Below are 14719 nucleotides of genomic sequence, written 5' to 3'. Positions count from 1 at the left end.
ACCTTTCATCGGGTCTTCTGTGTAATTCTGCCAACCAGGTTTAAAGCAGTGGTATTGTCTTCTAATCTTTGGTAACTAAAATAAAAATCTATACAACTTCCCATTCCTTGTGTTTTTTCCTTTTTAAAAATATAGCTTTATTGAAAGAATATCTTACAAAGATTTTTAAAATTGCAAAAACATAGAAGACAAAGTAGAAAAAGAAAAGAAAAGAAAGGGTAATGGAAAAAGTGAAAGAAAACAAAAAAGAAAGAAAAAGGCGACTTTGATCTTCTTTGCAGCATTTAGAAACACAAATCTTTTAAATACTTTTTAATCAGTAAATCCCCAAATCACCACTAGATTTTTATTCATTTTCAGCCAAACATCCATAAAAGGTTTCCAATTTTTTTTAAAAAAGTGGTTTTAATTCCCTACTTAATCACAACAAATCAATTTAGCAATTTCTGCAAACTCAGGTATCTTCACTACCCATTCCTCCTTTACTGATGTTTCCATAGTTTTCCATCTTTGTGCCTATAATAGCCTCACCACAGTTATATATAAAACTAATTGTTCATGAGATTTTTTTCAGTGGACTGTCCATAAATCCTAATCAGAAAAGTTCTGCTTTTATCTGAAATTTAATTTTTAGAACTTCCTGAATTACCATATGTATATCAAACATTTTCTTGCTTTTTCACAAGTCCATCATATATCATAAAATATCCTTTCATGTTTTTCATATTTCCAATGATGATTAGATGTACTTTTACACATCTTAGACAATTTCTCTGATGTCATACACCAATAGTATACCATTTTTAAAAAGACTTATCCAAATTGTAAGACGATGTGATTTTCAGGCTTTGCCGGCGCAGTGGTTAGAGTGCAGTACTGCAGGCTACTTCTGCTGACTGTCGGGTGCCTAAAATTTGGTGGTTCAGATCTCACCAGGCTCAAGGTTGACTCAGCCTTCCATCCTTCCAAGGTGGGTAAAAGGAGGACTCAGATTGTTGCGGGCAAGAAGCTGACTCTGTAAACCGCTTCGAGACGCTGTAAAGCACTATAACGCAGTATATACAGTAAGTCTAAACGCTATTGTTATTGCTTTTAACCACATTCTATTCCATTGATCCATCTGAATATTATCACCAAAATTCTTGAGCCATTTTTAACATACATTCTTTTAATTTGCTCTTCCTCTTTTTTTCAAATCTCAACAAAAGGTCACACATTTTAGCAATCATGTAATTCATTTTCAAATTTCATTGTATCATATTCTATTCCTGGTAGGTTTTTTAAATCTATATTACATCTTGTCCTTCATTTGCATATTAAGAAAACTAAACTCCTCTGCAGTCAATTGTTCTCTTGGTTTCAACTTAAGCTCCCCTTTCTCCTGTGCTAGGAAGTCTTTACATGTTAACCATTTATCTTTGCCTGGTGTTTCCTATCTATAAAACACTTCTTGAGTTGAGGTCTTCAAAGGTTTGTATCTATTCCATGTTCCTAGTATTATATTCCTAATATAATGATTTTTAAAATCTAGATTTACTTTATCATACCCTAAGATGATTATCTAAATCTTCTAAATCTAAAAGTCTCTTATTTCTTAACACCAGTCATTCCTTCATCCAAACCAAACTGCAGACAGGAAAGTACCATTTAAAATCAGGTAATTCAATCCTCTTGTCTCCTTTGCATGTTGGAGAAACTTACATTTAATCTTTGAGGGTTTTTTCTCCTGCCTTCTAAACCTGGATATGTCTTTTGCGCTGTTCAAATGGTATATCAGTTATCAAAATAGGTATTGTCTGAAATAAGAATAACATTCTAGCTAACAAAGAAGTTCTTCCCAAAAGTGATATCTGTCATTTTTCTCACATTAATAAATCCTATTTAATTTCATTCCATATTTTATTTTGAAATAACTTACAAGTCATGGTAGTAATAGTAATACCCAAATAGTTCCCTTTTTTCCTCAATCTGAAATCTAGCTTTTATAATTAATTCTTTTTGCTCTTCCATCTTTATGTTCTTTGTCAACATCTTCATTTTTTCATCAATTTTAAATCCAGCCAATGCACCAAATTCCAAGATTTTTACATTAATACATCTGTCCCTTTTATACGGTTCCCCAAAATTAAAATCAAATCAGCAGCAAATGCCCTTAATTTATAAACTCCTTTTTTAAAACTTTCACTCCAATAATTTTGTCATCTTGTCTTTTAGCTCTATTTGAAACATCAAGACCCAGAATGAATAACTATGCAAAAAATGAGCTTTTCTGTCTCAATCCTTTTTTGTATTTGACAAGGCTTGATCAATCCCCCTTCATATTTATTTGTACCATTTGTGAAGTATATATTAATTGAATCCATGTAATAAAGTTGCCTCCAATGTCTGTATCTTCCAAAATCCAAAAAGTCCATTTTAAATTGTCAAACATTCCCTGTGTTGTAAATTAGCAGTACATTAATTGGCTCCATTCTTTTTTCCAAAATTTTTCATTTAATTTCTCCATCCTTTTTTTGGACTTGACTCTGGTTGAGAGACTTTGAAGTTATAGAAAAAAAGAAAAAGAAAAGAAAGAAAGAAAAATAAATCAACCACATCAAAATAAATCAAAATAAATTAACCATACCTGTTAAAGTTTGATTTCTCTGATGTACAGTTTTGTGACTGAATCATTAGCCCACTGAAGTCATCCCAAATATTCTGATTATATCACTTATTACTTAAAGTTAAAAAATAATATTTTTAAACACTTCTCTTATTAGATTCCTGGAATATATATATATATATATTAGTGCAAAACTTCTTTTATCAACTGCCTGGAAAAGGGAAAATGAGTAATACTTTTCGATTATCTGAAATGCAGATAACTTCGTGCTGTCTAATCAGATGCTCTTATCTTGTTGGAAACATTGAAGCTTGCTATTAAAGAAGCACAATTGTACTCACGTGCCAATTTTTTGAATTGAGACAAAATAGGTTCATAAAGGTCATAATAGATTTGTTCAGGTTTGCTGTTGTTTCGAATAAACAGGAGATCTTCCACAGTAACTGGATCATTCTTCCCTTGCCACAAAGTCAGACTGTATCTAGAAACAGAAAATATTTGGGCCTTGACAGAGATTTTCAGACTGTGATACCAAAGGCAGAACTTAGATACTTGCTGCCCTCTCTCTCTCTCTCTCTCTCTCTCTCTCTCTCTCTCTCTCTCTCTCCCTCCCTCCCTTCTTCCCACTCTCTTTCTCTCATACACACACAGACACACACTTTGATTTAAACATGATTTGTTGAACAAACTATAGTCACTCTTGCAGATGAGAAAGCAATAATGGTTTGTTCTGCCAATTCTGATTTATTCTTTATTCTTCTCCAAATATCCAGAGAAATCAATTCTGAATGAGCCCTTTCAAACTAGATGTGATGGGATCACCAATTCCAAAACTCGCACCCAGTTTGGTCACTTGGCTGAGAATTCCTGGAACCATTCTTTCATTACTCATAAAGCACAGACATGAGGGAGGGAGGCTGGTTTGAATACATCAAGATACAACCGTGCTATCCAACTCTCACCTTTTGGATTGACTCAGAAGCCAACTCAGATGAGTCCAGGCTGGTTTTACCATGACAGCTCTTACAGGGAAGGTAATTTGCTGAGGCAGGTTTCCCACAAGGGAATGCATTTCCTCCACCATACTCCGCGTATAGGTTTTGTTTGGAAAGAGAGATAAATAGAGGGTTGTCCATCCTGGAGAAAGAGTGCAGTTTGGAAACTTCTCCTGAATGAGAGTCAGGAATCTAAGAAGCAATCAGTAACAACCATGTAGTCACAGTTCCATACGCATTAAAAGAAGAAATCCATTCTAAGTCTTTTCCATACTGGACTAGGTATGATTTAATTTTTTTTTAAATTAAAATTTTTATTTTTATTTCTCATAAACATGTCTTAAATGTACAGTCTCTTATCCATTTTTAATCATACATATTCTCTTTTAACTTTCATATTAGTTCATTCTTCATCCTAAAAAATTTGAGTATATTCGGAGTTGCTCTTCTACCATTCCATCTCCCTTATTTTACAACAATCCTTCTTCTACCTCTCCTCTCTTTCCCTTCCCTCCCTTCTTCTATCCTCTTCTACTTTCTTCTTTCCTCCTCTCCTTCCCATCCTCTCCACTCCTTCCCTTTCCTTTCCCCCACTCCTCCCCTTTTCCTCCCTTTCTAACCTCCTCTCCTACTCTTATTTCCCCTCCCTTTCTTCCTCTCCTTTTCCCTTTCTTCTGTTTCTCTCTCCTTTTTCTCTTCTTCCATCCTATCTATCCCTCTACTCCTCCTTCCATTCTCTCTCCATTGTTGTATTCATTTTCAATTCAATATTTTCCAAAGTAGTATCCGAGCAACCCCGATTTTCTATTTATATACACTTTCTTTTCAATTTCTTTTCAGTTTTACTGATTTCACACATATCATCATAAATGTACATTTATATAGTAACATTTTTTCCTTTTTCCTCCTCCTTCCGCCTTTTCCATTTACACAGGTGTCATCTAGGTTTCTATTCCTTTTTGGTCTTCTCTCTCATTTACTTTTACCCTAATTTATTAATCTCTAATCTTTTATTCATATTTCTTTTATGACTAGGTATGATTTTATGTATGTCCATTGGACAATTTGATTTAGAAATAACGTTTGATATCAGAAACTCAGTCTGGTTCCAAGTGAGTTTCTATTGGCAAGGTGTGGACTTGAATTGACATCTTCCTAGCCAAAATCTAGAAAGCACTATAGAAAGTTTATCAGTATGCAGGGACATGTTACTCACATGATAAATCCACAATTTCATTTGGGGAAGACAGACTTGGCATGTGGTTTGTGGGAATCTCACGTGACTTTCTGACCGTGGCAGCCAAAGTGTCTGGTACATGCTGGCACATGTAAACTTCTAATCAAAACTGCTAATCTGCTATCTCAGATCTTTAGTAAAACTTCATTATAGATTAAGTTTGTTATCTTGTTACTCATCAGATATAAACACAGTAATCTGCTTCTTATCTTAACTAAGGGCTACAACAATAAAAGTTAACGCCTCTTATAAAAGAATATTTTCCTTAATATATAGCATCAGGAAAGGAGGTGTCATAGGTCAGGGATGAAAAATCATAGATTCAGTTCTGGTTTATCATCATAGATTACTGCCATTCAAACCTACATTAGCCAACTATTTTTAAACATGCTATCAAATATTTGGGTTATGCCTCAACTCCAGCTAAAGATCCAAAAGGCAACAATTAAAAAAAGGCTACTATAGACAGAATTGAGGTCACTGAACCAATAGTTTGTCTTGGCTTAAAGTGGCTTTCTATGGTCCTTGGAAATAAGTAGTGTAATACATACTTTTATATAAATATAAGAGAAGTTTGTTTTACTCACTGGCTTGCATTAACTGCAATATTAATAGGGACATTTGGGCCTTTCAGAATATCTGCATTTAGCCAAACCGGTCGGTTGACATTCAACTCAGAAGATGCTTTTAGTAAGATATCCAGTGATGGGCCCACTGTCTTGATGTTTTTGAAATCCAGCTTGATCACTATTGGCAAGAACAAGAAATTCTTGAGAAAGCTTTATTTCGCTTCCCCATTCATTCCAATGGATGTCTCCTTTTTATTGCAGTGTTATACCTTTATCAGATAACCTGAGCACTGTCGTCAGCCAATCCTGAAGCGTATTGTCACTGTAGATGATAGGCGGGTGGGCCATAATCGGTGTCTCTGTCTCATTGGGTGTATTGTATCCTTCAAGGGTGACATCAGATTCTAGCGCCATGACATCAGCTGTCCTCAGAGAGAACGAGAGAAAGAGAGAACATTGAAAAATGAAGGGAGGCCTTTCATGGAAATTCCATAGGCACAGTGGAGCAACTTACATTCATAAAAATTATCAAGGACGTATTTCAAATTTGAGGACCTGGGAAAGGATGGGAACAAGAATTAAAGTAGTGCTATGCAGAAAATCATCTGTAATTTTTGTTAACATGCAGCTCAGAACGTTTATAGGATTCCCTGAAAGAGTATTTGCTTTGAAAAAAATTTTTCAAGGGAGGAGAACAAACTCAAATTCTCACAAATGATATCTGCTAATTTTATACTTACTTAAGTTACAATTTTGTCCAATAAGTCATCACATTCTACCATCGGCCCTCCAATAATCTGTAGCGTTCCTGGCTTCCATACTTCAATTGAAATCCAAGGGATATCACAATAACAGCACTTTTCCAATAGTCTTTTTCATATTGGAAATGTGGGCTAATTCTCAGCCACTTCCAACAATAAATAAGCTCAGAAACATTACCAAGAGAAATTCAAAGGATATTCTCAAACATTGAGCAAGTGAGAGAGACAGAGACAGTAAACTTTTTTTTTGTGAGGGGCTTTTGAGAAATCGCAAGCTGATTTTGGCATATCAAATCTCATGTTCGGTTATTAGCATCACCACATAGAGCTGGAAAAACTATTGAGAACATCTATCCATTAATGAGTTAGATAAGTCAATGACGAATTCAGTGTAAGGTAACTTCTGATGTGTCCATAGATACTGTATAAAGTCTATGCTTCTCTTTCAACTTTTATTTTTGGCTATTTTTAAAATTAAAAAATTAAGCACACGAGGCAATAAGATGGCACAATTTTCTAAAATAAAGTGACTGGCAGATGCATAGAATAAACAAGATGTGAAGATAGCCCATGCTACTTGGCTACTTTTGCTACACAACCCACCATTCTGAGACCTGATCACTATGTTTAAACGAATTATCATGATCTCTTTCCAATAATATGATCATTTATTACCTCTCCTTATTCCCCAGAGTGAATAACTTCCTATTTTTTAAAACCAATATTTAATTTTTCAGTGTTCCTAGGTGAACTAATAATAACTATCATCTTCAACCAAAATAGTCAATGATTAGAAATATTTGGAATTATAGTCCTTCTGGGAAACATGTTTGGCTTGTTTTATATAACTTTTTGTTGGAATTCATTGTTGGAATGTATTTCTATGCAACAATTACAGTAGTATTCAGCCAATAGATGGCAGTATATACAAGTTTGGATCTAAGATATATACTCTATGTTCTTTAGTTCTAAGTAGAGTTTCCTGTTTTCCTGTTACAGTAATATACATAAAGCACATAGTGACTGGACTTTTTGTGCAGTCTCTATGTGGTTCTCTATGTGGTGCTTTATATAAAACAGAATTTCTAACACTTTTCCATCTGCTGTCCAAAGGATTTGGGAGGGGGGGGGTAGCCAAATTATGGAAGTATGACTGTTTAAAAATTATATACCAGACACATGCTTTGACAAGTGTTTTCATTCTAAATCCATTCTAAAAAGTACATAGTACAGTTTTAAACTCCAGTAATTTCCTAAGTAGGTAAAATTATATTAATTTTCTGCTTGCATTTTTGATTCCTCTAATTGGGCATCTCTGTAATCTTGTTAAGTAATCATCATCTGAAGAACACTTTGTACCATGTCTATTATACGAATAGGAAATTTCAATTGTTCCTGTCCCCCATAAATTCGTCCATGCTTCATAAAATATGTGATTTTCCTCCTACCCAAATAAGTGTTTGATGTGCTTCAAAAGGCTTCTACATAAATTTGATAAACAAGGCATAGGATTCTACCCTCCTGTCCATTCTCCTCATATAACTATGACAAGGTGGTAAGTCATTTCAGGCAATTCCATACAAAATGCAGTGTTTTGCATGCTAGAGGTTTGTAGAGTACAACTAAAATCACTTATCATTATCATTCCAGTTTAAGTCATCTTTTTCCTCATCAGGGCAAGATTTCAAGGTCTTTACTAACCGCAAAGAATGATGTGGTTCATGGAAAGTTTAGCAGAATTTATAATTTATAATCCACTTCTTGGTGATTTAAAGAAATGTTCAGTTTTTATCTATAAAACTAAAATTAGACCAGGATGTTTTTTTAAAATGGTTTGTTTCTCATTGAAATAAATTTACAAAATATTGCAAGCATTTTGCCTATTAAATAAACTTTATTTGTGTTACCAAGGTCTAAAAATTCAAAGTGTTGGATTCTTTTTTCAAATAGACAAAAGAAATGGCATTTGTTTTTCAGGAAGCAAGTAGAACCAGTTACAACAGCTTGCTTACTTAGTGCTACTAACCTGTTCACACAGGCATGTTATTTGATGGTGAGTGAGGCACTCCCAGTTCTTTTATAATCTATTTCCACTACAATCAGAAGCAATTATAGCTAATATGTTATTACTCTTTCATACTAAGAGTAATAGAGGCTTCGGGATAATGTCTCTACACTTTCTGTGGCCTTCTTCATTTTGATTCATTAATATAAATTGAAAAGCAAGGCTTCAGTATAGAAGTGATAGTTTGAGCTACATTCAACAGCTCTGTAAATCAGGAAGGACAAAGACAAATATCTAACCACAGAGCAATGGGACAAGTTTAGCAACATGTTGTAAGTCTACCCTTCTTTCATATAAAAAGTACTGCAACTTTTGGAAATGTTTTACACGTACGTGACATCACTTGCTAGCCTTCTCCTCATCCCTGGAGCAATTTTGCAAAAAAAAAAAATTATGCAGAAATAATTGACCATGTACCACTTCACTTTTAGAGGGGAAACAAAATTGGACAGCCTGCTTAAAGGAAGAGTAGGACAAGGAAGACTGCCAACTCAGTCTACCGTTTGATGTACAATAAATTGTTGCTGCTATTATTTTTCTTAGCATTTAATCCAATGCTTGAGCTCTACAGCAGGGGTCACCAACCTTTCCGACCTCAGGGACCACTAAATTCATAATTTTAAATCCCATGGACCACTAATATGGTCTGCCTAATGACCGGCTGGGTGGGCACGGCTAGGTGGTCATGTGACTGGGTGGGTGGGACCAACTCGATGTCACGTCGAGGGGCGCCCCACCAGCCTCTACTCACCCCTCCCTGCAAGCCACCCTTCAACTACCCACCTGGGCTCCTTAGGCCCCCAACAGGAAGCAGTTGTTGGAGTTAAGCAGCCACCACGAGAAAGAGTTGGCAAAACAGCTCAGTTCAAATTGGATCTGATCGAGAAGGAGGCTCAGCAGAAGCACCTCACTGAGGACTACAAGCATAGGCTTTCCAAGCAGAAGGAAGACCTGTGGGAGTGCAAGACCAGGTACCGGCGCCTGGAGGCTCACCAAGCTGAGATGGTCAGCCAGTTCCAGGCCATGATGTAGTCCCACTGGAATGAGGCCCTCCAGCTCTTCGCCACCAGTAGTGTTTCCCTCCAGCCTTTGTCCAAAGCCCCAAACCAGGAGGCTGAAGCAGACCCCAAGTCAGAATTTCTGCCCCCCTCTGACCCACACAAAAAGACCACAAAGGGGAAGACTCTCTGCAGCAACACAAATGTTCATTGCACGTATCCATCCCAGGGGCCATAGTTTGAGGACCCCCGATTTGGTGCAATATAAAAAACTGCAAATAATTTTTCTGTGGACCACCAAAAAATTTTCATGGACCACCAGTGGTTCACGGACCACCAGTTGGTGACCGCTGCTCTACAGTACTTATTTTTGCACCACCCTCATAATTCTTGCAATGAAACTTATCAATGAATGATGCACTAAAAAGGTTTGTTTATCTGTTGGGTTGGCGTTTGACACAGAACCCGACACTGATTAGGGCTAAAAAAAATTAAATTCACCCAAGGTTGCCTATCTGTTTTATGTATCAGGATTTCCGGCTCCTAGCACCTTAAATGCGATGCCACAATTTGGAATGTATTCCAGTTGCTGTATACATAATTGCCTCCTCACCACTTCTATTAGAACCCAACCAATAACAGATTAAAGAGGAGACACTAAATGGCAGGTTGGTTGTTAGGCAGAAGGAAATGCTACATTAGGAGTGGCTGGGGAAAAGGTAGTTAAGGATAAAGGGAACAAAAATAAGAACTGGAGTAGCTATGGGAAAAGATGGAATTGCTAAGAAAAGGTTAGGTGTGTAGAACTAATGGAAGGTTGGAAAGATCATTGTGTTTGGGGAGAGATGTGCAGTGGAGTGACTGGGAAATAGACAGACAAGACATCAGAGAAAGAAATTTGAGGAGCATCAGGGAGTTTCTAATTGTGGCATCTTGTCTGCTCACCTCTGTGGCAGCACTGTTGGCATAGCAGTCGCTTTAAATGCAGTGAAAACAGCCATGAACAAAATCTGGCCAATTATAATATAAAATGGGGAAAAAAATGAGCAAAATTTACAGGATTTATTCTGGTCACAAGATATATTTTTCTGCAGCGAGACCTTTTTGTGTGATGCTGCTTGTTTTGAAAACAAATTTAGAATTCAGGATGTTTTTAGTCCCAAAATAGAAAGACTGATGCTCTCTCTTTACTCTGGTACATCTAGGCTGCAAATTTATATTCATATACTTTAGTATGTATTTAGGAAGAGACAGTGGTGGATTTCAATTTTTTTTACTACCGGTTCTGTGGGTGTGGCTTGGTGGGTGTGGCATGGCTTGGTGGCCATGGCATGGTGGCCATGGCATGGTGGCCATGGCATAGCTTGGTGGGCTTGGCAGGGAAAGGATACTGTAAAATCTCCATTCCCATCCCACTCCAGGTGAAGGATACTGTAAACTCTCCATTCCCTCCCCAATCCAGGGGAAGGTTACTGCAAAATCTCCATTTCCTCCCGATCAGCTGGGACTCGGGAGGCAGAAAATAGATAGGGGCGGGGCCAGTCAGAATTTTTATTACCGGTTCCTCGAACTACTCAAAATTTCCGCTACCAGTTCTCCAGAACTGGTTAGAACCTGCTGAAACCCACCTCTGGGAAGGTATCTCACTGGGATTTACTTTTGATCATCATGTTGTTTGCTACAAATTAGAAAGAAAACACAGATCTTACCTTTTAAGGCCTCTTCCATGTCACTCTTACTATTTGCAGCATGATACCAGGTGACCAACAATCCATCTTTTCTGTCAATTCTCTTCAGATTAAGCAAATAATCTAACACGTTTCCGCCTGAATAAAAGGAGGGCCTTGGTTCCATGTCTGAAAGATTCAATCAGGACATTGTACAAAAAATAAATATGCTCAATTCACACTTAATATCTAGATGAAGATAAAGAACATTTAAGGAACATTACCACCTTTGGGGTATCGTCAATATTTGGGATCTATAGGTAGTCCTTGACTTACAACTTTTTGTTTAGTGACCATTCAAAGTTACAACGGCACTGAAGACGGTGACTTATGACTGTTTTTCACACTTATGACCCTTGCAGCATCCCCATGATCAAAATTTGGACTCTTAGCAACTGGCTCATATTTATGATGGTTGCAGTTTCCTGAGGTCATGTGATCGCTTTTTGTACCCTTCTGACAAGCAAAATCAATGGGGAAGCCAGATGTACTTAACAACCGTGATACTACTTTAACAACTGCCGTGATTCGCTTAATAACTATGGCGAAAAAGGTCGTAAAATGGGGCAAAACTCACTTAACAACTGTCCCACTTAGCAACAGAAGTTTTGGGCTCAGTTGTAAGTTGAGGGCTACCTGTTGTTTCTTATCTTTATTATAGGAACGCATTTAATTCTCTTCAGTCAGGAAAAAATACACTTTTTCTTCCTATGTAAGGTAATAATAATAATAATAATAATAACAACAACAACAACAGCAACCACAGAGTTGGAAGGGACCTTGGAGGCCTTCTAGTCCAACCTCCTGCCCAGGCAGGAAACCCTACACTATCTCAGACAGATGGTTATCCAACATTTTCTTAAAAAATTCCAGTGTTGGAGCATTCACAACTTCTGAAGGCAAGTCGTTCCACTTATTAATTGTTCTAACTGTCAGGAAATTTCTCCTTAGTTCTAAGTTGCTTCTTTCCTTGATCAGTTTCCACCCATTGCTTCTTGTTCTACCCTCAGGTGCTTTGGAGAACAGCCCGACTCCCTCTTCTTTGTGGCAACCCCTGAGATATTGGAACACTGCTATCATGTCTCTCCTAGTCCTTCTTTTTATTAAACTAGACATACCCAGTTCATGCAACTGTTCTTCATATGTTTTAGCCTCCAGTCCCCTAATCATCTTTGTTGCTCTTCTCTGCACTCTTTCTAGAGTCTCAACATCTTTTTTACATCGCGGCGACCAAAACTGAATGCAGTATTCCAAGTGTGGCCTTACCAAGGCATTATAAAGTGGCACTAACACTTCACGTGATCTTGATTCTATCAAGATCTATATCAGGTATATTTCTGGAGCCTACATTTAGTCGTGTGTATTTCAAATACATGAAGAAATTACAAAGCTGGGATAATAATGAGAATATTACCTGGCTTAAGGGGACTCTATGTTTGAATTCTAATGTTGGCTTCATAAGACTTGGATGTACCATAGTTTCTTCTGTACTCAGATTGCAAAGATTCAGAGCCCGAAGTGCTATGTAGCCCAAAGAGCTATGCAAACTGGACTGACTGAGAAAGAACAGTAGGAACTCAGATAGAAGGTTATAGCTTAGTAAGATGTCTGCGTGCAATCACTTTGCTTTACTTGCAAGATGTTATTGGATACAGATGGTTATGTCCTTCTTTGAAATCCTCTAATGTTTTCCTACAGCTTTTTCTCCTTATTTTTGTTTCCAGATAAAAATATTTAAAGGAGGAAATGATGGAATTGTTCAGGTATCCTCTGAAGGGACCCTTTCATCTGGAATCACTTTAATATTGTGTATCTTTCTCCATTGTTGGTAGCTGAGTTTGTCTGTATATTCTACCAATAGGCACTTTCTATAGTTTCAGGTCATTTTCTTCATGAATTCAACTCTAGGAAAGATTCTATGAGGCCATACCAGTAAACTGAAATAAGCCTTTTTTGTCTCATTGGGGCATACTTTTAAACCATCACCTTGTAGGAATATTTTACTGCAGAGCTAAAGTTAAATGGTATCTTTCATTATACCAAAAGCTCAGTCCAATACACAATGGGCAAGCATTTGTATCCTACAGAATTCTTTTTTATAATCATCTGCTAGCCAAAATATTCTGTAAAATAGGAAACTCACACAGGCTCTGAACAAGATGCAAATTAAAATAACTCAATAGTTAATAAAAATGGTGGAATTAAAAATAAAAGCATAAATCTGTAATACCAGCATTAGAAAAAAAAATAAATGAAACATGTAAGAGATTAAATGGCGGGGGGGGGGGATCCCCAACCGAGTTCTTGAAAACAAATGATATACCATGCCAAAGTTACAATTATTTTATCTTTATCCATATCTAAATATAATTTGCAACAGAATTAAGAATGTAAAAGTATTACACATATGTATTTCATTGGTCTTTAGTAGCACAACTGATTCTTATGTGCCAAGATTTTGTCAGGAAAAGATTTGGAATGGCTCCCTCACATTGTTTTTGGAGGGCTGACATGTTATAAAAATGTAATTTTTAAAATGCCCTTTGTAACCTGCTGAATCAACCATTGACTCTGGCAGTTTGCAATAATAAAAAAACACTGGGCGTACAGTAATAAAGAACATAAAGAATTAAAGTAAAAGTCAGGTTATGTTTAAAATAAACCAAACTAGCTCTAGCACAGCTGTCAATTATCAAAATAATCCAAATATGAATAATCATATGAAATCCTAAACTTGCAATCACACGCTCACGGAAAACACTGGCTCCCAGCTCAAAAGCGCTTGACTTGGCTTGGCGTTCATACCTTCTAGAAATTGTTTTCTGACTGTGAGCCACACTAAGAGAGCGATGCAGCCAGAAATCACTACCACAGTACTGATCAAAGCAACAACTTTTCCTTTTCTTCCAGAGGAAGAGCCCATCTTGGAAACCATCATATTTTTGATCTGCAAAAGTTTCTTGGCATCTGTGTTTCAACAATGACACCTTCTTTTCCAATGTAAGGCAAGAAAATCAATGGAAGTTGAAAAGAATTCTGAAGAATTTTGTTCCGGCAAGAAACTCTGGTCGATGAAACCAGGATCCAAAACCAATGAAACAGGGTACAGTCCAAGTGAGTATTTTCTTGATCGAAAACTCTTCTTTAAAATCTACAATTTTCTTCTTAATTATTTGAACAATGCTAATGGTGGAACCTTCTCTTGAACAAATTTCTTGTGTTGTCATACTATTCCCATGCTACTTCACTATGCGGTCAGTTTGTCAGGTCTTTCTCGAAGAATTATAACGTGGCTGAAAAACTTCTGATCATCTGGGACGGTCACCCAAAAAATAATAATAATCTTTTTAACAGACACTCAGTTCCTTGCAGAATGTGCTTCTTAATAATTATAAGCTATTATGCTGGAATTAAAAATGAAGGTGTGAACACAGAACAGGTTCTCATAAGGAAACTCCAAACAACAATGACTTCTCTGCTCTGCGGCTCATGAAGAACTCTGCAAAAAGTCTCTCAGGTTATGCCTATTATAGATGGAATTTGTGTCCCTCCTTCGTTCCGTGTCGATCAACACAAGTGCTTTGAGTGTAAAGTCCATCTTTCCAACAACTGCAAATGGAAAAAAGGTTTTCCTGTCAACTATTTGTGGCATTGGAGCCATGGATGTGAAAGTTAGGGTTGAGAGCTTTCTTCAGAAAGCTTTTCAAAACTCCCTGGGCAAATATCAGGTCCCACCAAATCTTGCAGAAAGAAAGCCTTGCC

The 14719-nt window shown here is 36.8% G+C and overlaps 1 protein-coding gene across 1 annotated transcript; it reads right to left on the bottom strand.

Moving 5' to 3' along the window:
• Positions 1-841: 841 nt before the first annotated feature.
• On the bottom strand, positions 842-14247 carry FAM151A (family with sequence similarity 151 member A). Its single transcript, XM_058178582.1, has 7 exons — positions 13763-14247; positions 10940-11086; positions 5676-5828; positions 5425-5584; positions 3568-3792; positions 2947-3086; positions 842-2537 (listed from the first exon to the last, which is right to left on the bottom strand). The coding sequence occupies exons 1-7, from the start codon at positions 13893-13895 to the stop codon at positions 2494-2496; spliced, it is 1002 nt and encodes a 333-aa protein (XP_058034565.1). The 5' UTR covers positions 13896-14247; the 3' UTR covers positions 842-2493.
• Positions 14248-14719: the final 472 nt, after the last annotated feature.

Source organism: Ahaetulla prasina, chromosome 3 (assembly GCF_028640845.1).
Source record: "Ahaetulla prasina isolate Xishuangbanna chromosome 3, ASM2864084v1, whole genome shotgun sequence".
Lineage (NCBI taxonomy): Eukaryota > Metazoa > Chordata > Lepidosauria > Squamata > Colubridae > Ahaetulla > Ahaetulla prasina.
Note: the sequence above shows the minus strand (reverse complement) of the source record. Positions and strands in the feature narration are given on the sequence as shown.